Genomic DNA, 26,652 nt, shown 5'->3' with positions numbered 1-26,652 from the left:
CCGCAGCCACCCGCGCCGGCGCCCGCCTCCCCGCTCGGCTCGCAGGCCCCGGCGCTGCCAGCCCCGGAGTGCCGGAGTGCCGCGGGGCCGCCAGCCAGCCGCACGCCTCGCGTCAGGGGCATGGAGGAGCGGCGGACTCGGAGCCGCGCCCCGGAGTCCCCGAAACTTCCGAGCGGGCGCCAGTCCGCGCCGCTGCCGCCGCCGCCGCTTCGCCTGCCGGCCTGAGAGCGGGACCATGGATGAAAGGTTCAACAAGTGGCTGCTGACGCCGGTGCTCACTCTCCTCTTCGTGGTCATCATGTACCAGTACGTGTCCCCCTCCTGCACCAGCTCCTGCGCCAACTTCGGGGAGCAGCCCCGCGCGGGGGAGGCCAGACAGCCGGCCGCCCCGAGTCCCGTCCGCCGGGCACAGGCGCCGCCGGAGGAGTGGGAGCGGCGGCCCCAGCTGCCTCCGCCACCCCGGGGGCCGCCCGAGGGCCCTCGGGGGGCCGCGGCGCCGGAGGACGAGGACGAGGAGCTCGGGGAGCCGGAGGAGGAAGAAGAGGAGGAGGAAGAGGAGCCGGACCCCGAGGCCCCCGAGAACGGCTCCCTGCCCCGGTTCGTGCCGCGCTTTAACTTCACCCTGAAGGACCTGACCCGCTTCGTGGATTTCAATATCAAAGGGCGCGACGTGATTGTGTTCTTGCACATCCAGAAGACCGGGGGCACCACGTTCGGCCGGCACCTTGTGAAGAACATCCGGCTGGAGCAGCCGTGTAGCTGCAAAGCGGGCCAGAAGAAGTGCACCTGCCACCGGCCGGGCAAGAAGGAGACGTGGCTCTTCTCCCGCTTCTCCACCGGCTGGAGCTGCGGGCTGCATGCCGACTGGACGGAGCTCACCAACTGCGTGCCGGCCATCATGGAGAAGAAAGACTGTCCCCGCAACCACAGCCACACCAGGTACTGTCTCCGGCCCCCTTTCGCTTCCTGCCACCTCCCCGCCCCTCTCCCCACCCCCGGTGCGGACCCTGGGCGGCCCTGCGCTGCCCGAGCCTGCGGGTAGTTTCCCCAGCGTCTTCCAGCGGTCCGGGCAGAGGCTTGGGGAGTGGGATAAGAAACCTCTGGCTAGAGCCCTGGGCTTGAACTCACTCCTCTCCCTCCCTTACCCCACCCCCGCCCCCGGGGTTCCTGCCACCCCCTTGCATCTTCAGAGGTGTCCGGGAGCAATAGTGTATGTTCTTCCGTGTGTCTAGGACGGTGCGGCCTCCCGCTGGCCGTGGAATGGAGAGGAGGCCTGGGTTAGACTAGCGAGGTCGGATCTTGCTCCTAAGTTGTGTGAGTGGAAACCCAAACCCGGTAAAAGGCAGGAGGAGCTGGGCGTAGAGAGGCAGGGCAGGAGTTTTACAGACATGCTGAAGCCCCCAGACGAGCCGAATCCCTCTATAGGTGGGTGGCTCTTGGGTGGCTCCTCTCCAGCTCGGGAAACAATCCTCCTGATGTGTCTTTGAAGATACACTTTCAAATTCCTGCTGTACCTCGATAACCCTAATTCTGGAGATGGTCTTTGTTGCTGAGCAATGCCAGATTTGGACTCATGCTGTTCTCAGCAAGATTTCCACTCTCCCCCAGGCCAACCATCAACTCGTGCCAGAGGTGTTAGTTAAATGCCTACTGTGTGCCTGGCAACGTGCTACGTGCTAAGTGAATCCAGAGATACAATAAGTAAAATCCCTTCCTTTCAAGATAGATGGTTTTCTCCGCCCCATACCCCCTACTTTTAAATAGCAATACTGCTGAGAATTAGGAAAGTTTGAAATCTTAATAGCCAATGAAACTGCCTACATTATTAACATCCCTTGAGAGAGGCATGGGCTTAAGAATTTGGTTGAATGTTCTTTCTGCCCATTGCAATTTGAAGATTAATCTGACATGCTTGCTCAAGGGACTAAAATATTAAAAGCTTGGAACACTAGTTTATTGAAGTTTTTATCTCAAAGGTTTCAAACAATTTGGTGTAAGGAAATAGGAATTTAAAAACTCAAGCTCAATATGTTGATATCAGATAGCTTTTGCATTTGACATTATGGAAAAACTTCATTTACTGGAAGCTACCCAGATTCTGAAATTCACCACCACTGAAGCATCTAATTCTACTTCATTTCTCCAAGAATGAGCAAAATTTCATTATGGGATTTTTTAGTCTGGCAGTTTTTCAAATACTTTCTCTCCTCCCTGCTCCTTTCCTTGTTTAATGGAAATTGGTTAGAATAGGAAACTGGTTGGGCTTGGTATGAAGGCTCCTTCCTTAGCATATTTTAAAGACCTTTTACTTTTAAAAATGTCTAATTGTGTAGTATTTTAGATCCTGCCTTTCTATGTTGAGCTCAAAACAGTTTTTCAATTAATTATGACTCTCAAACTTCCTGACAAACAAGATTATTTCAATGAGAGACAATCTTTGCTACCTTTTAGCCAAAGTTGTACTTTTTGTATTTAAACCTTTATGTATTAATTCCTGAATGACCCCAAGGAGTCTGCTAGTCTGATTCCCAGCTTCCATTTCAGTAAAACTAGAGACTTTGATTATCACACAGGAACATCTAAAGACTCTTCAACAGAGACCGGCAGTATATTCTGCCAATATGTGTAAAACTCACAGTGAATAGATGAAGAGTTTAGGAGGAATTAGAGATTCTGGAACCAAAAATAACTGGATTTTTGCTTAGTGATGAAATGTTGCTGCTACTATAGACCCTACGTGGATTACAGCACTGAGGTCTCACTCCCATTGGAAATCCTCAGTATCTGTCTACGCTGGGATGTAGGAAAATTCCACTGTGGCTATTCGAACATATAGTTTCTGTTGCACAAGTGCTTCTTTTTGTTTAATGATGGACCATGAACATTTATTTCTCTCTGAACCACAAGTTATCAGATAATCACCCTGAACCGGTTTGCTTTCTTTCTTTTTTTTTTTTTTTTTTTTTTTTTTTGATTTCAAAATTTTCATGGTAGCTTTTTTTTTTTTACACTACTCTTTATAATCCTTTTTCCGTTTCTTCCACACGCTCTCTCCCCTTCCTGATATTCCAAGTTACTTTTTTGCTCTAGATGTTGTAGGAAGGAATGGTTGTGGTTTATGTGAGGTGCCCTACATCTAAAGTTATAGGGAAAAGGTTGAAGGGGTGTCCGGTACCATCTTCCTCACCAAGAAGATTGAATTAGTAGTCTGTCATTGGAATGCCCGAGTACAGCATTCTACAGTCAACTAGATTAGCCTGGATAATGGAGGGTACGTTTCCACAATGCAAAATGGCAGATAATCTATTGCTACATAATGGGAACAAGGTTCTTCAAATAGGGCAGACTCTAAGCAAAATCAAGAAGTAGATCATGTTTTAGTTCCCTGGTCTCTTTGCTTTTGGTCCCCCCGAAAGGCCCCCCTCCCCATTTCTCACAGGGATTAGTGTCTTTGTAAGTCATGTAGTGGGTAACAGCAAGAACTCTGGATTCAGATGGATATGGCTCTCTTGTGTAACCAAGAGTGGCTCTTACTTAGTAAGCAGGAGTAAGTTACTCTTTCTGAGCCTCAGAATCTTCATCTTTAATGCATAGGTAGTAATTGGTACTCTCTTAGAGAGGTGTTACGAGACCTGAAAGGGCAACTGTATCCAACATACTTAGCACAGTATCTGTGCATAGTAGAATGTGCTGGTATATAGTCATACTTAACATTACTTGTTAATTGTATTAACAATATTTCTTGAATCAAGGTCATCTTTTATGAAAGGAACTGAGGTGACTTCCTTAGAGCAGCTCATTGTAAAGTAGGTCACCTTATTTTATAGAGATGCCATTTTAAAAATTTAAAATTAATTAATTAATTAATTTTAATATAATTTATTGTCAGGTTGGCTAACATACAGTGTATACAGTGGGCTCTTGGTTTTGGGGGTAGATTCCCGTGATTCATCACTTACATACAACACCCAGTGCTCATCCCAACAGGTGCCCTCCTCAATGCCCATCACCCATTTTCCCCTCTCCCTCGCCTCTCCCCCATCAACTCTCAGTTTGTTCTCTGTATTTAAGAGTCTCTTATGGTTTGCCTCCCTCCCTCTCTGTTTGTAACTATTTTTTCCCCTTTCCTTCTCCCGTGGTTTTCTGTTATGTTTCTCAAGATCCACATATGAGTGAAAACATATGGTATCTGTCCTTATCTGACTGACTTATTTCACTTAGCATAATACCCTCCAGTTCCATCCATGTTGCTGCAAATGGCAGGATTTCATTCTTTCTTACTGCCAAATAGTATTCCATTGTGTATATAAACCACAACCTCTTTATCCATTCATCAGTTGATGGACATTTAGGCTCTTTCCATAATTTGGCTATTGTTGAAAGTGCTGCTATAAACATTGGGGTACAAGTGCCCCTCTGCATCAGCACTCCTGTATCCCTTGGGTGAATTCCTACCAGTGTTATTGCTGGGTCATAGGGTAGATCTATTTTTAATTTTTTGAGGAACCTCCACACTGTTTTCCAGAGTGGCTGCACCAGTTTGCATTCCCACCAACAGTGCAAGAGGGCTCCCCTTTCTCCACATCCTCGCCAGCATCTGTTGTTTCTTGAGTTGTTAATTTTAGCCTCTCTGACCGGTGTGAGGTGGTATCTCAGTGTGGTTTTGATTTGTGTTTCCTTGATGATGAGTCACGTTGAACATCTTTTCATGTGTCTGTTGGCCATAGAGATGCCATTTTGTGATTTCTTGTGTCGAAACAGAATCCTAAACTCCGAACTTAAGAAATAAGTGGAAAATTATGGACATTTGGGCATCAGTGAATGCAGGGTACAGGATGGGAGACAGGGAAAGCACACAGTGTACTTGGGTGTATATATTCTGTTGGTGACAAAAAGGAAACCTGTCTGGAATGGTGCGAGAGCAAGAGAGAATGTCTAGGGGGCGCCTGGGTGGCTCAGTCAGTTAAGCCTCCGACTCTTGGTTTTGGATCAGGTTATGATCTCACAATTTGTGAATTTAAGCCCTGCGTCGGGGTCATAATCTCACATTTTGTGAGTTTAAGCCCTGTGTTAAGCACTGATAGTGAGTTTAAGCACTGATAGTGCAGAGCCTGCTTGGGATCCTCTCTCTCTCTCTCTCTCTCTCTCTCTCTCTCTCTCTGCCCTTCCCCTGCTCACACACACACTCTCTCTCAAAATAAGTAAATAAACTTTAAAGATAAAAAAACATTCTTTATCTTTAAAGATGAAAAAATGGAATATCTAGGACCAAAGGCAAAAGTGGGAAGCCAACTCTGAAAGGACATGGTTTAGATGGAGAAGCCATCATGTGGACTATACATGCCCAGGAAGGGAAAAAGGCTCTGGGGCTGGCAGTTTGGACCCAGCACAGAGGGCTTTTTCCAGCACAATGATTAGTTAGAGTAAAATAGGAAGCAAATCAGAAGGTGGCATGTATGAGTGACCTCTTCTATCACATCACTGATGATTTCTGCTCATTTTTCTTCTGCTTCCTCCCTAAGTATCTTTTTAGTAGTTATTCTTTTTATGTATGTATGTTTGTATTTATTAATTTATTTGGGAGAGAGAGCGAGAATGTGCATGAGCAGGGGAGAGAGGCAGAGAGAGAGAGAGAGAGAGAGAGAGAGAGAGAGAGAGAGAGAGAGAGACTGTTAAGCAGCCTCCATGCTCAGCACAGAGCCTGAAGCAGGGGTTGATCCTGTGAACTATGAGATCATGACCTGACCTGAAATCAAGAGTCTGATGCTCAACTGACTGATCCACCCAGGAACCCTTCTTTTTTTAATTATTATTCTTGTGCTGCCTTCTTTATTACCATGTTCCCTTCTTTTATTTGCATGTTCAGGCCTTTAGAAGACTATTCTTTACTATTGTTGAGTATGGATAGAATCATAGCATTTTATGGCTAAAGAAGACTGAAGAGGTGATCGAGTCCTACAATATATATGGCAAATGGGCAATTTAATCCCAAGGAAGTGAAATGATATGTCTAAGGTTTATTCAGGGACTTGAATCTTCATTTTAATAATTTATATATGATGTTTTGCCTATTGTTTTTTCTGTTTACTATGAAAAGTATAGTGGAGAGTGTTTTAAGCTCTTATTATGTGCCAGTTACTGCAATAGTTCTAGGAATGCAGTTTTGAACAGTGTCAGCCCTACGGAAGTTAGTCATTAGGATGAAAGACCTTCATCTTTGGTAGGTGAGTATCACTCTCATTCTTAAATAAAGCTGGCAAGAGATTCTGTCCACACCTTTTATAGGATGGGGTAGTGATTTTTCCCTTTTATGACCTACTTTCTGTTGGTTCTGGTAGAGTAGTTGGAATCTAATGAATATTGTGGTAGATAGGACCTTCTGTGTTGCAAATGATATAAACCTGACTCAAACTCAGTTCAGCCAGGGGGCATTACTGGCTTAACAACCAGACCACAGGAGACGGAGGGTTAGAGTTGGTTTCAAGAATGATTGGAACTGGAAGTTTGGGGTCTTTCTCCCCATACTCCTTTGGATATTGATCTCACTCTGTCCAATCGGCTTATTCTATGAAATGGGTAAATGGCTGTCATGTCTAATAGCTCCACAGGCCAAGAGGCTAGCAAGCCTTCTCCATGTTCCAATTTGAAATGTTGGGGCATGACTCTGAATAGCCCAGCTTGGAACTTGTAAGTCTTCTTTTAGCCAGTCCATGGGGCCGGGGCAGTGAGGTTTCCGGACCCACATGTTATCACAGAACCATCCATGGGACTGGTGTGTGTGTGTGTGTGTGTGTGTGTGTGTGTGTGTGTGTGTGTAGTGATAAGGGGAGCTCACATAGATACAGCTCCCACAGGGACCATTGGGTTCTGGATAGTCTTTCCAACTGTGTCAATTACAGGTGTAAGTAAATAAAAAATAAACAAACTTTCAGATCTCTCCCTTGCATTCTTGTGTGTAGGAACATTTTAATGTTAAGCTGCAGCTCCAATTTATTTGCAGCAGCTGGAATCCATGTCACATGAGGAATAATTTGGAGGAACAGGGGGGATTTAATATAGAGGTGGCAAAAAATAAGGAGAGATGTAAAAATTGCCTTCAAATACTCAAAGGAGGAAGGTGTGCAAGATGGAGGAAGCTTGCTCTGTATTTCTCCAAAGGATAGAACTAGGATACTTGAGATTCAGGTGGTTGGAGAAGGTTTCAACTCAGAGTAAGAACTTCCTAAAATTTGTAGCTATCTAAAATGCGGATGGACTCTTTTGTGCAGTGGCTTACTCCCCAGCAGTGAAAACTTGAAATCTGGCTCATTAACCACTGAGGTTGTGAAAGGAACTCTTCCCTGAGGAAGAGCTTAGCCTCTCTGGCCTTCTATTTTAAGATTCTGTGTTCTAATCTAAGCTGAATTCAGGGTATCTTTATTTTCCCCTCTTCTGCCCCATGCAGAGAAAGCAAAACACCCCCCCCCAAAAAAAAAGATTACAAATGAACTACTCAGTTGTCAAACATTTGTAAATATTTCCATCAAGGAAACTTGGAAAGCACAGGTCTGGTGGTATAGACTGTTTTACATGGTGAGGGCCAAAAGCAGTAGTCCAGTGTACTAGAGCTTCTGTTTCTTCATAATGAATATAAAAAGGAAAGATGAGTCGGGCGCCTGAGTGGCTCAGTCGGTTAAGCTTCCAACTTTGGCTCAGGTCATGATATCACAGTCCGTGAGGTTGAGCCCCCTGTTGGGCTCCATGCTGACAGCTCGGAGCCTGGAGCCTGCTTCAGATTCTGTGTCTCCCTCTCTCTCTGCCCCTCCCCTGCTTGTACTCTGTCTCTCTCTCTTTCTCAAAAAAAAAAAAAAATACATAAAAACAATAAATAAATAAATATTCAAAAAATTAAAAAAAAGGAAAGATGAGAAAATATAACACAACTTACCACCAAAAGCCTTCACCACTTTGGTTTTTTTTTTTTTAATATGAAATTTATTGTCAAATTGGTTTCCATACAACACCCAGTGCTCATCCCAACAGGTGCCCTCCTCAATACCCATCACCGTCCCTCCCTCCCACCCCCCATCAACCCTCAGTTTGTTCTCAGTTTTTAAGAGTCTCTTATGTTTTAAGCCATCACCACTTTGAAACATCATCTGGTTATTGCTTTTTCTTTAGACAGTGGGCTGCAATATATAAGGAGTCAGCAGAGCTCTCTTTCAGATTGTCTAGAATATTATGGCCCATACAGCCTTCTAAAGTATAATCTCTTTGATGTCTCTTCTAATTAGAAATGTTGAACTGCGAAGAAGGTTAATTTGCACCATCAGGTTTGTGTGCTGTGTGAAACTAAGGAGATAAGAGATTGTCTCTATGCCGTATCCACTTACATGTTCATTACAGAGTCTCTGAAAGTATTGCTTCTGGTCCAAACCACCAACATTTGCTATAAATCAGAAAGAGGTTGAATTAAACCCATTCCTTTTTTTTCTTTTTGAGTTGTGAAGCTAAAACTGGAACCTGGCAAATGGTGATCGATGATTTATTTTTTTGCCTCTTTCTTGCTGGTTACCTTGGGATATTGGCAAGGGTTGATTATTTTTGGAAAAATCCAAATGCTCATGTAATAATTGAATTCTAGGTAAATTTAGCCACTGACAATGTGGGTTTGCTTAATCTTAGACTCTTGTATTATTATTCCCCAAAGCTAATTATCATCATCTCATTTTGACGAAGGACAATCAGAAGCTTATGGCATTTGAAAGTCGCTTATGCTTGATAATGGATTAAACAGGTCTAAATGATACTGCCAGATCCTAATGTGATTTTAAGACTCATGAAATAAATTATTGGGCCAAGAAATAGGTTTAGTATGAAAACAATTAAATGGGGAGCCCAAATTAATATTTTCTAGTAATTAATTATCTTGTTTTTGAGTTTGTTAAGTTATGGATATTATATATAAATCCTCTGTTGATTTTAATTGGCTAATAGAGCTTTGTTTTAATTATAGCTAAGCATTTAACTATGTGTTGGGAAGTGTACCAGACGTTTAACTTAGATGATATTATTTGTTTATATCTTCCTCTAGCACATACATTTGCTCAGTAAAACACACGCAAAGTTCCCAGCACAGAGACTGATCTATGAAAGATACTCCATAAACGTCAGCTGAAAGTCTGTGACATGTTCTAGATTACATTGGAAAAATATCAGCATAACCTGACAAGGTTGTGGTTCTTTAAAGAGGGAATGATTAAGTGTTTTATAGCATGACTCTCTTACTTCAGGTGACAGTTCTAATTGTTAGTAGTTGCCTTCCATGATTAGCAAGATGTCAACTCCTTTGATTCTCTAGAGGAGTAAAAGTAAGGACAGAAGCCAGACCTTATTGGACTATGCTAGGAGGTTTCTCCTATGAGATAGTATGCTACAACTCAGAAATTCATGTGGGTACAAACAGCCTCTTGGGAAGGTTAATCTCATTTATTGTAACTTTAGTAAAAAAAAAAAAAAAATCAGCCTCTGGAGAGCACAGTGTCTTCGATGTAGGTTGGGAAGCTGAGAAAAGTGTAAATAATATGTACTGGATTACTACTGGTTGAAGTCAGATGGTTGAGGTGGTTGTGATATTGAGGAGTGTTGGAAGGAGACGCCGAATTAGGAAAACAGTCCTCAAGGGAAATTGGAAGAAATCAGTGACAAATTTATCAGTCACTGAAAATCACTGTGAGTTGTGCTGATGTCCAATTTGTGAGTGTAGTTAGGGTGATGTTGAAGAGCATGGGCTGTGAAGTCAAGGGAGCTGGATTTTCATCTGGCTCAACCTCTTACTCTCATGTAACCCTGAATAAGTCAGCTACCTGTTCTGTACTTTGATTCCTTTTCTGGGAAATGGGAGGCATGGTGGTACTACTCCTGGTGGGTTCTCACGGTGCCTGTGGCACCTTTGAAGCAAAGCCTGCCACATGTAAGCATTAGTCATCATTTTCTTCTCATGGGGCTCGTCTTACACATCCACGCTGTTTTGTGTAAAAATAAAATGATAGGTAAGCCTGTACCATTCCCCTTCCTTTTTTTGAGAGAGAGAGAGAGAGAGAGAGAGAGAGAGAGAGAGAGAGCGCCAGCAAGGGAGGGGCAGAAGGAGAGGGAGAGAGAGAATCTTAAGCAGGCTCCATGCTCAGTGTGGAACCTGATGCAGGGCTCAATCTCAGGATGGTGAGATCATGTCCTGAGCTGAAATCCAGAGTCAGATGCTTAACCGACTGAGCCACGCAGGTGCCCCTGTACCGTCCTTTTTGACTCTGGCACTTCTCATCCTGAGAGACGAAAAATGAATCTGTAAGTTGTGATGCAGAAAAGCCACAGATGATGAAGGTAAGTGTTAATTTGTAAGCTGCCGTGGACACTTAGCGGGCACTTAAATGAAGGCATTTGAATGGAAACTCGCACCCTTCCTTTTCTTCAGCATATCATTTTATTTTTTTTATGGGTAATTAATGAAACAGCAGCAAAAATGTTTAAACACACACAATTAAATTCATAAATGGAGCAATCCTGCAGTGAAATTGAATTAGTTGCCTGTGGGCACATAAATATTTGCAGTTCATTGCTATTATTAATATCTTAGCATGCTTTTATTGGTAAGTACTGTGCCATTTGTTGTCAGAACCTTGCATTTAACACTGTATGTTCACGGTTACCTCTGCATTCTAGTTTCTTTATAAACGTAAGAGGGTGGAAATGCTAACCTCCTTGCTGTCCTCCACATTTATTTGTTGGATTTTACAGAGTATTTCTTTCAAAGGAATCAAGGTTATGGATGTTGACTATATAGTTGGATGGTAGCTTCTATATTTTGTGGACTCTAATTATGGACTTGTAGAATTTTATAGATTTGCTTGAAAAAGTGAAAACAGAACTAGAGAGAAGGGTACACATGACTTTAAACACATATAGTTGGTAACTTAAGCTGTGTGTGGAAGGTAAGATCTGTATAGTACAGTAAAAAACAAAAGTGACATGCCCGGGAAGAGAGAACAGACACTGATAATGTGGAGCGTAAATTAGAAGGATGCTATGGAGGAGGGAGAGCAGAAGGACAAAAGTAGTCAAGGTGAAGAATGAAATCTTAAAAAACCGAATCAGAAGGAATAGTGAAAATGGAGGTGAGCAGTTTATCTTGCGTGCAATGGTTGGTCTCATTAGTGCCTTTATGGGGAGTAATTCGCCATCTATCCCCTGCCTCCGAGGGCCGGTGTCATTAAATGCTGCGGGTGTTCTTTTGATTACTTACACGTTCTTCTTCTCTAGCACAGCTATCTGTATTAGTCAGGGTCCTAGAAGCAAACAGAGGGACACTCTGGGATTGTGATGGGGCTATTACAGAGGTATGGACTGGTTAAGGGCCACCACTGGACCTGGGGCCCCTTGTAACTACCGACAAGGGTATCCCCTCCGGGCCTAAAGTGGCAGAGAGAGGAGACCATGTTGTCAGCATCCATTGTCTGCTGGGGCCTGACAGGAGCTATGGCCCCAGTGGTAAGAAGGGCTTTCCCACGGGAGCTGCTTGAGGCAGAGAGGACGGGATGGGGAGGAAATATCCTGATCACTTTCTCCTCCCACCTGCCGGTCTCCTTCCATTGCCTTCCACTGGCTGAATCCACGCAGAAAGTGAACAGTAAGAGAGCTACTTGATATAACCACGTGTGTTCCACAAGCCAGAGAAAGATGGAGAATGGATTTGGGTTTGGGCGGGGGGGGGGGGGGGGCAGTGGGTGGGATAAACACGCAGAATAACTTGCCTTTAAATAGTTTGAAATATCTTCTAATCCATTTTATGAATGTCCTGTTCAAGTCTACAAATGAGACCACTTATAAATATCTGTTCTTTTCGTACCTGGACCTCATGTTTTCTGTATGGACTGTTAGTCTCCACCTAAAGAACGCTGAATGCAGCAAAGCACACTCCACAGAATAGCAGTCACCATAGACAGTGACTTTTTCACTGAACGATAGAAATGATGCTAAATTTGGGTGTTTTGTCACTCCAGAATCAGCTGATAATAGTAACAGATTGGGGAAGTTTTACCTGTATTATGATGCATATTATATTATACCTGTATGTGGTATTTTATAAATTTGAAGTTGTATAGAGATATTAATTGAGACTAACAAAATAGTTTGCAAAACCGGCTGTAGTTTGCAAAAGCACACTTGTGAGATGAGATGCTTCCTGTTGCTTAGATTTTCTTCCAAGAACATTAAGAACATTAAAAGTAACATTAATGTGGCTTTCAGTCTCGGGGTGAATGATGAGGAAAGAAAAAAAATGTATCAATTAGAAAAAAGTATCAATTTGAAACTATTTTAATGTTTTTTTTGTTTTTATTTAAAAGCCATTTGAAACACTATTTCCATATTAATTTTGCGGGAGAGATATGATATGCTTGATACTATACATATATGCAACTCTTTGCAAAATATTAGGAACATGGAATCTCCTAACATTAATGCTGAAAAATAGTTAAAGCTGATGTCTGAGAAAACTTGACATAAGAACTATCAATTCACTGTGCAAATTCCAAGAGTCAAAATGTCATGAGCCAAACATGATTCAACATATGCATTTGTAGATATTCAATGCAATATCTGTCCCTAGTACCTCTACTGAGCTTGGCTCATGTGTGTTGAGTTCATTTCTTCCATCCATGAGGAGGGGATTTTGCGTTGCTGGGAACAGCATCGTCCACGAATAACATACTCTTTTTCACATGTATGTACTCTTTATGTACAGCACTGTTTTTTGTTCTCTAGAACCCCATTATGTGATGGCTAGAGTTGTCAATGGTCTGCAAACATGAGGCTCTTGTGCAGGCCCTTGCATCTGTGTGAAGTGTACTTGCCATGATAAAATTGTCTTAGGAATTGTATTCTGCTGGCTCCGAATATTAACTATAAGGAGCCTGCACTCCAGTCAACTGAATGTAAGTCCCGTTAACTTAAAGATTCTGGGCGAGCTGTTAGAGAAGGTTTTCTTTCCCACATAGCTTCATCGAGTTTGTCATTCTGCCTTCCAAACATTCGATGAAAGAGGTGGGATTAATGGATAGTTCTATTTCTAATGATTCTATTAAAGAAACAGTTCTATCAATACTTCTCTTGATAAATAAATATCAAAAGTATTGTGTATAAAACCGTCAGACAACATGAAGGAACTCCGGTACGTTGGAGCTGTCAAATTTATTATCTGATGCGTATTTAATCTAAAAATGCTTCTCACCTCTCATGGTCCATTCTTTGTCTTTTAAATTCACACTTAAGCCTACAGCACCACTGCAGATAAATTTCTTTGCTTTGAAAGTTTTATTCTGCGAGTTCCCTATGTGTGCTATAAAGAATAATTAATGTAATGAAAAAATCAATATTGTGTATAAATTATTTAGGCTTTACTATCATTGTAATTTTCTCTTCAACACCTATTGATCGGCAACAATTCATTTGTTAATTTCTTCCTAATAAGATATTCATTGTATTAGGTCCGTAGTAGTGCTAGCCGTGCACCTTCACGAATAAGTCATGAATTACTAATGATACTTGGAAGAAGTTAACCTACTAGTGAGTGCTGTAAGACGGAAAACAGGCAAAGGGGAGTCATTTGAAATGCTGTCCCGTGGAAAGCCTGTGTAGTCACAACGGCTAATAACTAAATGAGTAGACTCTTGCAGGATATTAATTTGTACTTTAAAATTTTATGTGACCATATTTTTCCAGGGAAGAAGGTCTTAGCATTGGCAGACATTCTGCCTCAATAGCATTTTCTAGATCCAGTAAAATAAAAGGCAAAGAACATATGTTCTGAAGCCCAAATGTAGGTTTAAGTCCTGACTCTATTACTTACTATTATACGACCTGTCACGGATTGCACGAGTTCTTCAGGCTTTGTTTTCTTGACCCATAAAACAGCGATAAAAACATTCCTGTTTGGTGTCAGTGTTGGTTCCAGACTTTGGGAGCTTCCTGGGTGAAATCAGAAACACCCCTGTACATGGGGGGCAAAGAAAGACTGAAGGAAGAGGCAGCCATTCCAGATTGGTAGGCAGCGGGTTTGCTAAGCAAGGGAACTTACATATGAGGCTTGTCTTGGGCGCGTGGCCCCGTGATGATTCTGCACCTGCCTGCCAGAATCTTAAGAGTTTATACAGAGACCTTAGCTGAGTTCAGTCCAGATGGCCTCTACACCTTACTATCTCAAGGCCGTGTCCTAGAGACAGCTCCTAGTGTGGGGATGTAGGCAGAAAGTGCATTCCAAGGACAGGGGAGTGGCTGGGGGATGCCTTCCATTTACCGCTGGCTCACCCATTGGTCCCATCCTCTAGATGACTTCCTCCGACAATTAGTAATGAGGATCATCTGAGTTAACGCCCACAAACATTTACAGGTGTGTATGTTTCTTTTTAAATTTTATTTCTAAATCCACAATTCTTTTGTTTTGGGGAGGATAAGGGATAATCTTCCCAACTGTCTGTAACAGTGCTCTGAATGAATTGGTTATTAGATGCTGCTTCGATAGTTGTCCACTGAATTTTTTCAGAAGACTATGAAAAATCTGAGCCCTTTTGGAAACCCAAAGAGATTGGAGTCCAATAAATCAAACTGCCCAAATTCGTGGCAAAGAGAACTTTTGTGTCAGCTCATTTGGACCAAGGAGGGAGAGTGTTATCCTGAAAAGAGCTCTGCACTTGTGATTAAGCAACATGGTCTGAATCTAGGCTTCTTCATGGACTTGTTTACTTATTGATTGTGTGGCCTTCCTGCCAATATTTAAGCTTCCTGAAGATAGTGACTGTTTTGTTTCCCTCTGCATCCTCAGTGCCTAGAATAGTGCCTGGTCATAATGGCTGTCAAATAAATGTTGGCTGAATAAGTGAAAGAATGAAAGAAAACAAGCATGAATAAATTTACTAATTTATCGGACACTTTGGATAGGAATATGTGTCCTGTCTTCCTTTCTGGAATTGTTGGAGGTTAAGTGAAAACACTTGGGAAAGGATAAAGTACTCTACAAACTTAACTTTACTCTGACAGTGAGGAGCCTTTTGACATAGAATGGAAAAGGAAGGAAAGTTGGATTTTGGAAATGCAATGAATATATAATTCAGTGTTTACAGGGAGTGTCAAAAATCAGGAATGACAAAGATGCATTCGAAAATATGCAAAACACACATTCAGCTCGACAACTTGTTAGAGTAATGAGCAGTTTCACTTAAAACAGGACATAATATATCATAAAAGGCTTATCAAGATGCTCAAGTTTTTCTCCTTAGACCATCAGGAAACTCTTTTTCCAGGGATTTGGCACAGATCAAGGTATAAAAGTTTTTTTCCCCTGCATTGCTTTACCCTTTTGAGGAAGCTATCCTAAAATTGGTATTTTTACTTTTGTATTCATGACTTTATCATTATTTTCATTTGACCACTATAAATTATAACTTTCGGTTAATATGTCCTCAAAGTGTGCTGAGAATGTAACTCATTTTCATTTAAGCTGATTTAGCATGTGATAATCTACTGAGCTGTTCTCTGCATACTTGCTTTTGAAGCTAATTACAGGAGAGCAAAAAGTTACTTTAGAAGAGAAAATAAAATCTTCTAGAATCAAGAGTTTATGTTTCATAATAAAGATCTGTTAGCAGAATAACTTTGCTTAGTAAGGAGCTGGTTTTCATATATGAGGTATGCCTGATCACTTCTAGGAGGATATACACATTTGCTTGGGTGGAGACCTTAAACTATACAAAGTATCTGGGTTGGACTGGAGTCTTAAAAATTTTTTTTTTGATGTTTATTTATTTTTGAGAGCGGGCAAGAGAGAGACAGAGTGCAAGTGGGGGAGGGACAGAGAGAGAGGGAGACACAGCATCTGAAGCAGGCTCCAGGTTGTGAGCTATCAGCACAGAGACCCATGTGGGGCTCGAACCCGCAAGCAATGAGATCATGACCTGACCAGACTTCTTCTGGACCAGAGTCTTGGAAGAAGGTCAGTAAGCTGATGGAAAACCAGGAGAGATGTGATGACCAGCAGTAGGAGGTGATCCAGAAGAAGAGAGGGAGGGTATTGCACTTGTTGAACTCTATTTTAACAGCAACCCTCTGAGGCACGTAGAAGTGTCCCCATTTTACAGATGAAGAATCTGAGTATATTTATTGGGAAACTATCAGCTGCATTTAACAAAATCTCAAGTTCATATTGGCTTAATAGTGAGACATTTTAAGTCTCATAACAAGCCCAGAGAGAATTGGTTGATTCTGTCTTGATAGCATTTTCCAGATCTAGTAAAGCAAAGAGGCAAAGAACATAATTTTGGAGTCCAACCGTGGGTTTGAATACCGACTCTGCCACTTTCTGCCATGTGACTTTGCACAGACTGCGTGAATACTTGAAGCCTCAGTTTCTCGACCTGTAAAACAGTGATAAAAACATTCCTACCTGGTATTAGTATTGAGGATCATATGAGTTAATGCACACAGACATTTAGAGGTATACCTGAAGCACAGTAAGCACTCATTAAATGTTAGCTGTCATTATTTTACTGAGGCCCCAGGTGTTTTTTCACACCTTTGCCTTACCCCCTTAACCGTGTTGACTCATGGTTGCAGGAAGGCTGCAGTTGCTCAGGCAGAATTTCCTGGCCAAAGGGACAATATTTAGAGCAGAAAGTTCACTTTCCCACCCCTAAGCCAATCAATGGCAATGGGAATAGGACCTCCAGGATTTATCCGTGAAGGTGGGGATAGTGGGTAGCAGGACAAAATCAAGGCTCTCCCAGCAAGGGAAAGGGGGGAATGGATGTTGGAGAGCCTACCAATAGACTCTCCATCCTGTTGTAGAGAGACACATGGGATTAAATTACAAAACTAGACTTCAAATCCAGGCCTCACTTCCAAGTTCTGGTCTGCCAATTATCCTAACTACATCTATGAAACGTGTTAACATTTCTGTGCTTAGTCAAAGATTATTCATTGATTTTTTTTCCATTTACTTCCTTGTTGGTTTAGTTAACTTCAACATACATTTATTGAGTGTCTACTACATATCAATCACAGTACACTTTGGGAGAAATCAGAGGGAGAAGAACTAGTAATTATTGCTGACACATTTTAATTGCTTACCCTGCTTTAGGCTAAGTGCTTTCTTATGTAAGGACTTGCATTAAGTAGGTACCATTATCACCTTCACTGTACAGATGAGAAAATGAGGCTCAGGGAGGTTAAGTGACTTGTTCGTGGCTGCAGAATTAATCATTGGTGGAGCAGTGAGGTTTTTTCCTTTATTTTAATTTTTTAAATGTTTTTCATTTTATTTTTGGGAGACAGAGAGAGACAACATGAGTGGGGAAGGAGCAGAGAGAGAGGGGGACACAGAAATCCGAAGTAGGCTCCAGGCTCCGAGCTGTCAGCACAGAGCCCGACGTGGGGCTCAAACTCACAAACTGTGAGATCATGACTGGAGGTGAAGTCGGACGCCTAACCGACTGAGCCACCCAGGCACCCCTAAGAGCAGTGAGGTGTTTTAACTGAGGTGTGTCCGATTTCAGAACCATCTCTCTCTCTCTCTCTCTTTTTTTTTTTTTTTTTGAGCAGAAAGTAGCAAGTACTTTATTATTATTTTTCATTCAAGTATAATTAACATACAGTGTTACATTAGTTTCAGTGCTCATTAAGATAAGTGTACTGCAGAACCATACCTGTGCTGATCTTGTGCATATATGACTGCTGTCTAGGCAGGTAGTAAGAATACCAGGAAGAGCAAGACAGAACCAGGGTGGAGCTAAGTTGTTATTATTATTATTATTATTATTATTATTATTATAACAACCATGTTTTCTGGTTTTTGTATTTTATGCCTTGACATCTGGGGCCTTACTGACCCTTGGAGGGATTGCCCCTCCCAGGGTTAGCTAATTCCTGGAGATAAAGTACGTGCCCATGACATTGAGCATGTCTTGCACATGAAAGCCAACTAACTCAGAGCGCATATCCCCAACCATTTCCTTTACTAAGCTCTTATACTCCAGGTCACTGTCCCCCGTGCCCCACCCCTGCACTAATCACCTGAGGGCCAGGTATTAGACAATTTAGCACAGCTGCTATACCCCAGAGCCCACAGCAACGACTCAAAGTAGCCCGTCCTAAACCCTGCCTCCCTTGTTCCTTCCCTGAGAAACCACAAGAAAGCCTCTTGTCCAGGTTTTCCCCTTGCTTCCTCTGTCACCTAGCTGACCCTGGTGCTCCCCTACGTGGCCTGGTGTGGCATACTGTGCCTTCTTTCACCAGGGCTCTGTGAGTATACAAAACTCCTTCCTTCCTAACAATCATTTCTGTGTCCGCTCTTCCTACCACAAATGATTAAAATAAATCCCCGAGTATCCTTAAAACAGCCATCAAGAATGGAACTCAAATATGGGACACGGAATCTAGTTATTCAAAAGCATAAAAGTGGTAAAAAGTAGGTTCAGAAGCAGAGTAAAAAACAAGTGATCAGAGTACAGAAGCAAAGTCAAGTTGGGATTGGGTTCTGGATTCGACTAGTCATTGCCCTCACATTCATAGTCAGGACTGTGGCTTGGTTGCCGAGATTGGTGTGGGACCAGGTCTTCAATTCGTATGGTTCTGAGCTACAGGAGGACATAGATGTGGGAGGACAGAGGGAGGAAAAGGATGGGCTGTAGAATGGTGACCTCAATGATCCCTTACAATTTAAACAACGTTGTGAGGGCACCTGGGTGATTCAGTCGGTTGAGCGTCCTATTCTGGCTCAGGTCATGATCTCATGGTTTGTGAGTTCAAGTCCTGTGTCAGGCTCTGTGTGGACAGCTCAGAGCCTGGAGCCTTCCTCGGATTTTGTGTCTCCCTCTCTCTCTCTCTTTCTCTGCCCCTCTCCCGCTCATGCTCTGTCTCTCTCTCTCTCTCAAAAATAAATAAACATTAAAAAAAATTGAATAATACAATGTTGTGAGAACATTGACTGGTTGACAAGAGTGATATAATATTTAATTTTTAAAAAGTTTTTATTTTAATTCCAGTTAACATACAGTGTTATATTAGTTTCAGGTATACAATATAGTGATTCAACGCTTACACACAACACCCAGTGCTCATCATAAGTGCCCTAAGTTCTTAATCCCCATCACCTATTCAACCCATCTCCCCACACCCCTCGACTCCGGCAATCATCAGTTTGTTCTCTACAGTTAAGAGTCTGTTTCTTGGTTTTTCTCTCTCTTTTTCTTTTCCTTTGCTCTTTTGTTTCTAAAATTCCACACATGAGTGAAATCATATGGTATTTGTCTTTCTCTGACTGACTTGTGTCACTTAGCAGTATACTCTTTAGCTCATCCGTGTCATTGCAAATGGCAAGATTTCCTTCTTTTTTATGGCTGAATAATATTCCATTGTACACATATACCACATCTTCTTTATCATTCATCTATCATTGGACATTTGGGATGCTTCCATATCTTGGCTATTGTACATAATGGTGCTATAAACATGGGGGTGCATGTATCCCTTTGAATTAGTGGTTTTGTTATTTAATTTTATTTTGAAGTGGTTTTATTTCTATAGGTAGCTGGCTAGATTGATTGATTGATTGATTGATTGATTCGTGATTGTACGTAGCCCAATACTGGGCATTGTGGAGGACACAGACTGGGGAGATCTGGTCCTGGCTTTGAAAGAGTGAAATACAGTTCTGTAAGGCATAGACAAAATGACTTGGAAATATTTACATCACAACATTCAAGTCCACTCATGGTATTGTATTCAGAACTACATATACAAGTTCTAAAGAAGATGTGCTGTAAGAAAGAGTGTGAATATTTTCAGTAATAAACAGGCACATAATAAAGTGTTTGAATTGGCTGAAGAGGGTGTGATATTGGGATGATATAGGGTAGTTTATAGAGGGCTCCAAATATATGCTGGACTGAAGAGATATTATTTTTTGTTCAGTGTCACATTTAGAATTACCTCAAGTCCTTAAACAGTGATGGTTTTACAAATATGTCCAAAAATTCTCTGACGCTCTTCTCTTCAAGAGGTAAAGCTTAATTCTTCTCTACCCCCCAGGATTGACTTCAGTGACTTGGTTCTAATGAATAGAATACAACCAAAGCGATGAGATGCCGCTTCAGAGGTTAGGTTATAAAAGGACCGTGGCTTCTGTATTAGTGTTCTTTCTCTCTCCGTCTCTCACCCCTCCCCCGTCATCTCTTTCTCTGGGTAAAGTTGTGTCCTGAGCACCCTCTGGGGAGGCTCATATGGCAAGGAGCTAAAGCCTTCTGCCAACAACGGTGTGAGTGGGCTTGACGGGGGATCGCCCAGCCCCTGTCTAGTCTTCAGAGACTGCAACCTTGCAAGAGCCCCTGAGCCATGTTTGAATGCTAACAGGAATGATAAAGCAAAGCTGGGTGATCGTAGGAGCGATGTTTTAAAGACAATGACAGATGATCCAATCATAGAACACAGGATCTCATCTATCTTCTTCTCTTTTTAACAGAAATGAAGGCAGAGTATTTGAGTACAGATCCAGGCAGGTTGGTGAGCTGAGGGTTGAAAGATGAGGTCGTTCTAATCTGATTGCATTCTTTTCTCTATGAAGTACACAGCAAGGTCATTAGCTGAGAGAGGGGCAGAGAGGAACAAATGTTGGAAACTTGAGGAGAGCAGAGAAGGTGTAAATAATTATCTCAGAAGTTGGAAAAACAAATTTCCTAGGAAGTAAGCTGTCTGGCAGTATTGAGTTCTGTTCTGAGACCTGTGATTATAAATTTGAAACCAGTCCAGTCAGCAACGTTCTGTGATTTTCTTCAGCAACATTAAGCTGCTCTGGTAGAGGCATAGAGTAAGTGCATGGGGTATTTAACCAGGATTGGGGTTTTACCAGTGGGGGAACAAGAGAGTTATGGTGGCAAGGAGGCATTTATAGACCCAGATCATGCAATCCAGACTGGTTAAGAGATACACGAGGATAGAGAGTAGAACAGTCAAGGGTGTGTGTTAGGGTTGATGGCCTAGGTCTGTCTGGGGAACTGTAGGAGGGGAGCTGGCCTGTGGTGTAAGTGTGCTGGACTGCAGGGGATGATGGTCAGGGAACAGAGTGTGCGAGGTTGACATGCTGGAGCAGGTGCTGTAATTGTGTGATCTATGTGAGTAAGTGCTGAGGTGGGGGCAAGAAGTGATCCCTGCAGTTAAGAAGGTCAAAGAAAGGCTGGGACGAGATGTTGGATGGATTATTCATGCAAATGTTGAAGTCAAGACTGACGATAAATGTGGAGTTGGAGAGGAGAGTAAGGAGCCTGGCGCTGGGAGTTGGGAAGTCCGTGGTGACAGCACCATGGGTTCAGGGGAACAAAGAATGACATGTGCCCCAGTAGAGTGTGGGCACGTAATTCCTCAAGTCAGGCTTCTATGCTGGTCAGTTTTTGGGATCTTGAGGAACAAAGAAGGAAAGAGATAAAGGAGAGAAAAGAGCAGAACATAGAAATAAGATAAAACAGAGGTTGCAATAGGATGTTAAATAAGGAGATACAAAAACCTGAAGGAAAAAGGATGTTCTGTGGAAAAGGGCAAAAGCTTCCCATCCTTCAGTATCCCATTAGGCACTAGTCCCCACTAGGGACTCCTCTGTAAGGAGGTCAGAGTGCAGCTTCCCATGGAAGGTTAGGGCCTATGACTTTCACTATCCTTGTATGTATCGCTTGATCACAGTTATCAAGACACAGTTTTGTGCAACATTCCCTTTTTATGAAAGCAGTAATGGGAATAATATTTGTAAAGTTTCTTGTCTAAAAGCATTTAGAGATTTTAAACCTTGGTATCAAGGGGACCGAGATTCTGTTACCTTAAAACTTCCCTGATGAGGGATAGCTCTGTCCCTGGATTGCCAGGTACACAAGGTTTTCCAGTGGGCAGATGACTTTGCAGGAAATAAGATCTTGACCATTGGCTGTGAGCTGGGCCCCAGAAGCTGCAAACAAACCATGATCATATGTCGTACGTGATCATGTGTCAGTATGTGATCATACGTCAGTACATGAGTAGGTACGTTTCTGAGAAATAAAGGTTTCTCGAGGAGATAGCTCTCATTCATAAAGGAGGGTTAGTCTATTTCAAAACACTTGGGTTTTGATGGGATGGACTAGGAGAAGGTGTTAGAGAATAATTACTACTATTTCTAAAAGGTCATGCATTGTTTATATGTGGAAGGGGCCTCCTTCATAGGTAGATTGGGCTGTGTTTTGTCTAAAGCTTGATTCTTTCCACGTTGGGAGAGCTACTTAGCATTTATTAAAAATCGGATACCCTCTTCTGTTCTGGAGAAGGGCTAAGGGCAGTACAATAAATTACACTGATGTTCATGACTTTGAGGTATCAGAGAGGTCAAAAGGGACCCAGGAAGGGCCTAGGAATGAAGATCCAAAAAGTGGCCCAAGAAATCGAGACTAGAAAGGTATAAATGGTGGGTGGGCACAACAACCAGTATTTAAGTGTTTATACTTCGTGTTTGGCAATAGGACAAGTTTGGTTTGCAGAGGTGGCTAAGACCCTGCTGATACATTTAAGAAAAAAAAAGTTCTCTTTTTGGATGGAAGAGAACAATCTGAGCCACTGAGATACAGTGAGAGGAGGTTGGAAATGCTAGGTGCTGGCTACGCACTGGAAATAAAAGGTGAATCAGACATTGTCACTGTTCTCAAGGACCTTACAGATGGACTAAACACTGGACAGTTTTACGATTGTATCGAGGGATGTGCTGGCATAGGTGAAGTGGGAGCCAGGTAAGGAGAGAGGCGTGGTCAGCAAGGGCAGGACAGACTTGCCCCAAGGAAACGGATTAATTAGAAAAGGTGATGCGAACTTAGGAGAAAGAGCGGCTGATTTTGCCAAGGGGATATGGTAACGACCTCAGAAGTTATGATGCAGGAGCCATGCATCCAGGGGTGTCCCAGATGTGTCTCCGTGACATACTGTTTGCTGCACTTTGACTAGTTATTAAGTTGTAGCGTAAGTGATTTATTACTAAAAGTGTTAGAAGTACCAAAGTTTACAAAAAAATGATTATATTTTCCTTTTAAATTAAAGAGGACTCAAGGTGACCTGTGGGATCTCTCTCATGTTCTCTGATCCTGTCTTAAGAGGGACACAGAGGGACAGATTTACAGTGTGTCCTGAAGGGAAAAGGTTGATTACTCCGTTTTCAGCATATATAATTAGGAACAGATGAACAATACTATTCAATTATCATATAGCTTAATTACTTGTGAATGTGCATATTAAGGTACATAACCTTCCCAGGCTAACTGCCTACCTCCAAAGACAATTTGAGGTGGATTACAGAATTAAAATAGGACAATTAAAAATATGAGTAAAATGAAAACCAATTAAAAGGAACAGAAAGATGTGTGTGCCAGGCATCTAAGTTTAGTTCATTTGTGCAGTTAAACATGAACTTAAGCTTTTAATATCTCGGCTGCTAAGACAAAAAATAAAATACTTTTTAAAAAATATTTATTTATTTTTGAGAGACAGAGAGAGACAGAGTGCGAACAGGGGAGGGGCAGAGAGAGAGGGAGACACAGAATCCAAAGCAGGCTCCAGGCTTTGAGTTGTCAGCACGGAGCCCGATGTGGGGCTTGAACTCATGAACTGAGAGATCATGACCTGAACTGAAGTCAGAAGCTTAACCAACTGAGCCACCCAGATGCCCTCAAAAATAAAATACTTAGAGAGCCTTGGCCATTGATTTAAGTTTGTCTCAGGAAAAACAAAACAAAACAAAGCAAAACCCACAACAACTTCTTTTTTCTGACCTCCGGAAGGAACTTATTGCTTAAAGGGACATGGAATGACATCATGAACAACGTTTTCGTGGTAGTTTTGCTAGAGATACAGAAACATTCTTCAAAGGGCTGTTACTTACATCAATTCTATCAAACAGAGATTTTGGTATATCACTAATGAGTGACTGAAGAATACGATGAAAAGAAAATCTCATCCCCTATAGTGACAAAGATATAAAATACTTAGGAATTCGCTTTTTTAGGGAATCACTGTGACCTGCGTAAACAAAATGACAACACTTTCCTGGAGAATATTCTTGAAGCGTGAGTGAATAATGTTTCCTCAGTGGGAGAATGAATATTGTAAAGACTGGATATTTTTAGTAAGTTCATTTATAAGTTCAAACATTTAAAAATCTGCTAGACTCTTTCATGACAAAATCATTCTAAAACATTCTGAAAAAAAAATCACAGGATACTAGAAATATTACTAAAGAAGAAAAGTAATGAGGTGAAGTTAGTCATGGATATATACCATTTTAGAAACAATAATATAAACTGCATATAGTGATGCATGAATAGGAAAAGGAAAAACAGGACTTGAATAGGATGAAAAGCTCTAGAAATTGATACAGTCGTATTTGCGGACTGAATGGGGGATGTAGTAGTTATCACAGAATAGGGTAAGGAATACCCATTTAATAACCAATTTCCCAACAACATTTAGAAACACAGCAAAGTGAACTCTTTTAGATCTGCGTCTCATACAATAAACTATGTTCCAGGTGAACTCAATAGTTAAACATAAAAATTAATATAAGCCTGGGGATAATACAAAATTGGACATATTGGGAGTACCTGGGAGAGAGGGATCCTTTCCAACATGTGAAGAGATAACAGAGAGCACAGGAAAAAGTCCAAGAGATCTATCTGTGTTAAAAAGGAGAAAAATGTACAGTGAAGGCAATACAACAAATAAAAGGGAGGGGAGCAGAGTGTCGTGGTGTGGGTTTGCAGGAATACCAGAGATGCACACACTCCACTGTTAGGTTAGATTACATTCCTGATTTCTTTAGCTAAGGATACAGGGTTTTATTGGGATGAGAAGGTCACACACAGCTGGATGGTAGGGGAATGGTAGGTTAAGCTATGATAAAACAAACTGATGGAATATTTTGTCTCCATTAAAATGGTAATTATGAAGACCAGCATATTAGGAAATTTTGAGGCATTGTTAACGAAGACACAAAGTAGTATCTATCCAGGGATCGGATTCGTGTCTCTCCTGTAGAACTTTGCAAGGGAACATAATAAAATGAAAAAAAAAAATCTGTGAAAGGGTGGGTAATTTTAGTTTTATTCCTAGCTTATTATTATTATTTTTGATTTTATTAAATTTTTTTAACATTTATTTATTTAAAAAAAATTTTTTTTCAACGTTTATTTATTTTTGGGACAGAGAGAGACAGAGCATGAACAGGGGAGGGGCAGAGAGAGAGAGGGAGACACAGAATCGGAAACAGGCTCCAGGCTCTGAGCCATCAGCCCAGAGCCCGACGCGGGGCTCGAACCCACGGACCGCGAGATTGTGACCTGGCTGAAGTCGGATGCTTAACCGACTGCGCCACCCAGGCGCCCCAACATTTATTTATTTTTGAGAGAGAGAGAGAGAGAGAGAGAGAGCATGAGCCCGACACAGGGCTTGAACCCACGAACTGTGAGATCATGACCTGACTCGAAGTCGGACACTTAATTGGCTGAGCCACCCAGGTGCCCCTATTATTTTTGACTTGAGAGAGAGAGAAAGAATGCACATGCGTGCTCATGAGTGGGAAGGGGACGGGGGGTGGGGCGTGGAGAGTGTTAAGCAGGCTCTGTACCCAGTGTGGAGCCTGACCTGAGACTCCATCCCATAACCCTGGGATCATGACCTGAGCCGAAATCAAGAGTTGGATGCTCAACCACCCAGGTGCCTCCCTACTTTCTTTATTATAAAGCAGTGTGCAGTGGCGATTAAAAATGTGGATCCTCAGATTGCTGGGTACACACACAAATTCTACCTACTCCCTGTAGGGAAAGTAACTTACCATTTTTGTGCCTCAGTGTGCTCTTCAGTAAAATGGGGATAATAGTGTCTAATTACAGAATTGTGAAGATTATGTAAATTGATATTTGTAAAGTGCTTAGAAAAGTACCTGGCACATGTAAAGCACTATGTCAGTATTAGCTATTAGTATAATGTTGATTCTGATAAGACATAAAAGGGTGTAAAAACCTCCAAATGAATGAAACTTTGTTATTATAAAACACCATCACCCAAGGCTTAATAAATATATTGACTTCTCATAAGTCATGTAGAGAGCAAAGCCATTTGCACTGGACTGTGAGTTCCTTTAGTACAACGACTCCAATTTTATCCATTTCTACCACATGCTGGTTCATGATAAGCAATCAGTATATATATTTTTAATGAATTGGCCAAGATATGTGGCTTTTTGATGATCTGGCTTAATATTTAGCCAGAGTTTAGGTTAACCACAGCAATCATTCCTCCTTGATCTTGTGACTACTTTAGGCCCTACCTCCCTCCCTCCACCTCTGTGTCTTTGTTCAGTTTCCTAGATTTTCAGAACTTAGTTCAGGTGTCATCAGTTGAGGCTGGGTCAGAAGCTCTTTCATAGCACGGACACGGAACCCTGCTGATAATATCTGTTATAGCGTTTATCGTATTATAGTTACAGTTTTGCATCAGTTGGAGCTCACCTACTTCCAAGTGATAGAAGCCAGTGTAATTAGCTCACACCAGAAGCGGTGTTTATTTAAGATG

General features: G+C 41.9%; 1 protein-coding gene across 1 annotated transcript in view; it reads left to right on the top strand.

Moving 5' to 3' along the window:
- Positions 1-60: 60 nt before the first annotated feature.
- The window catches only part of HS6ST3 (heparan sulfate 6-O-sulfotransferase 3), a 670,224-nt gene continuing 643,632 nt past the window's right edge, over positions 61-26,652 (top strand). Inside the window, exon 1 of the mRNA XM_040487222.1 lies at positions 61-939. Within this exon, the coding sequence (XP_040343156.1) occupies positions 236-939 (704 nt within the window). The 5' untranslated portion in view covers positions 61-235. The remainder of the gene's footprint in view (positions 940-26,652) is intronic.

This window comes from Herpailurus yagouaroundi, unplaced genomic scaffold, assembly GCF_014898765.1.
Source record: "Herpailurus yagouaroundi ecotype Mexico unplaced genomic scaffold, PumYag 164, whole genome shotgun sequence".
In the NCBI taxonomy this organism is placed as follows: Eukaryota; Metazoa; Chordata; class Mammalia; order Carnivora; family Felidae; genus Herpailurus; species Herpailurus yagouaroundi.
The sequence above is the reverse complement of the archived record's forward strand: the minus strand, read 5'-3'. Positions and strand labels throughout refer to the sequence as shown.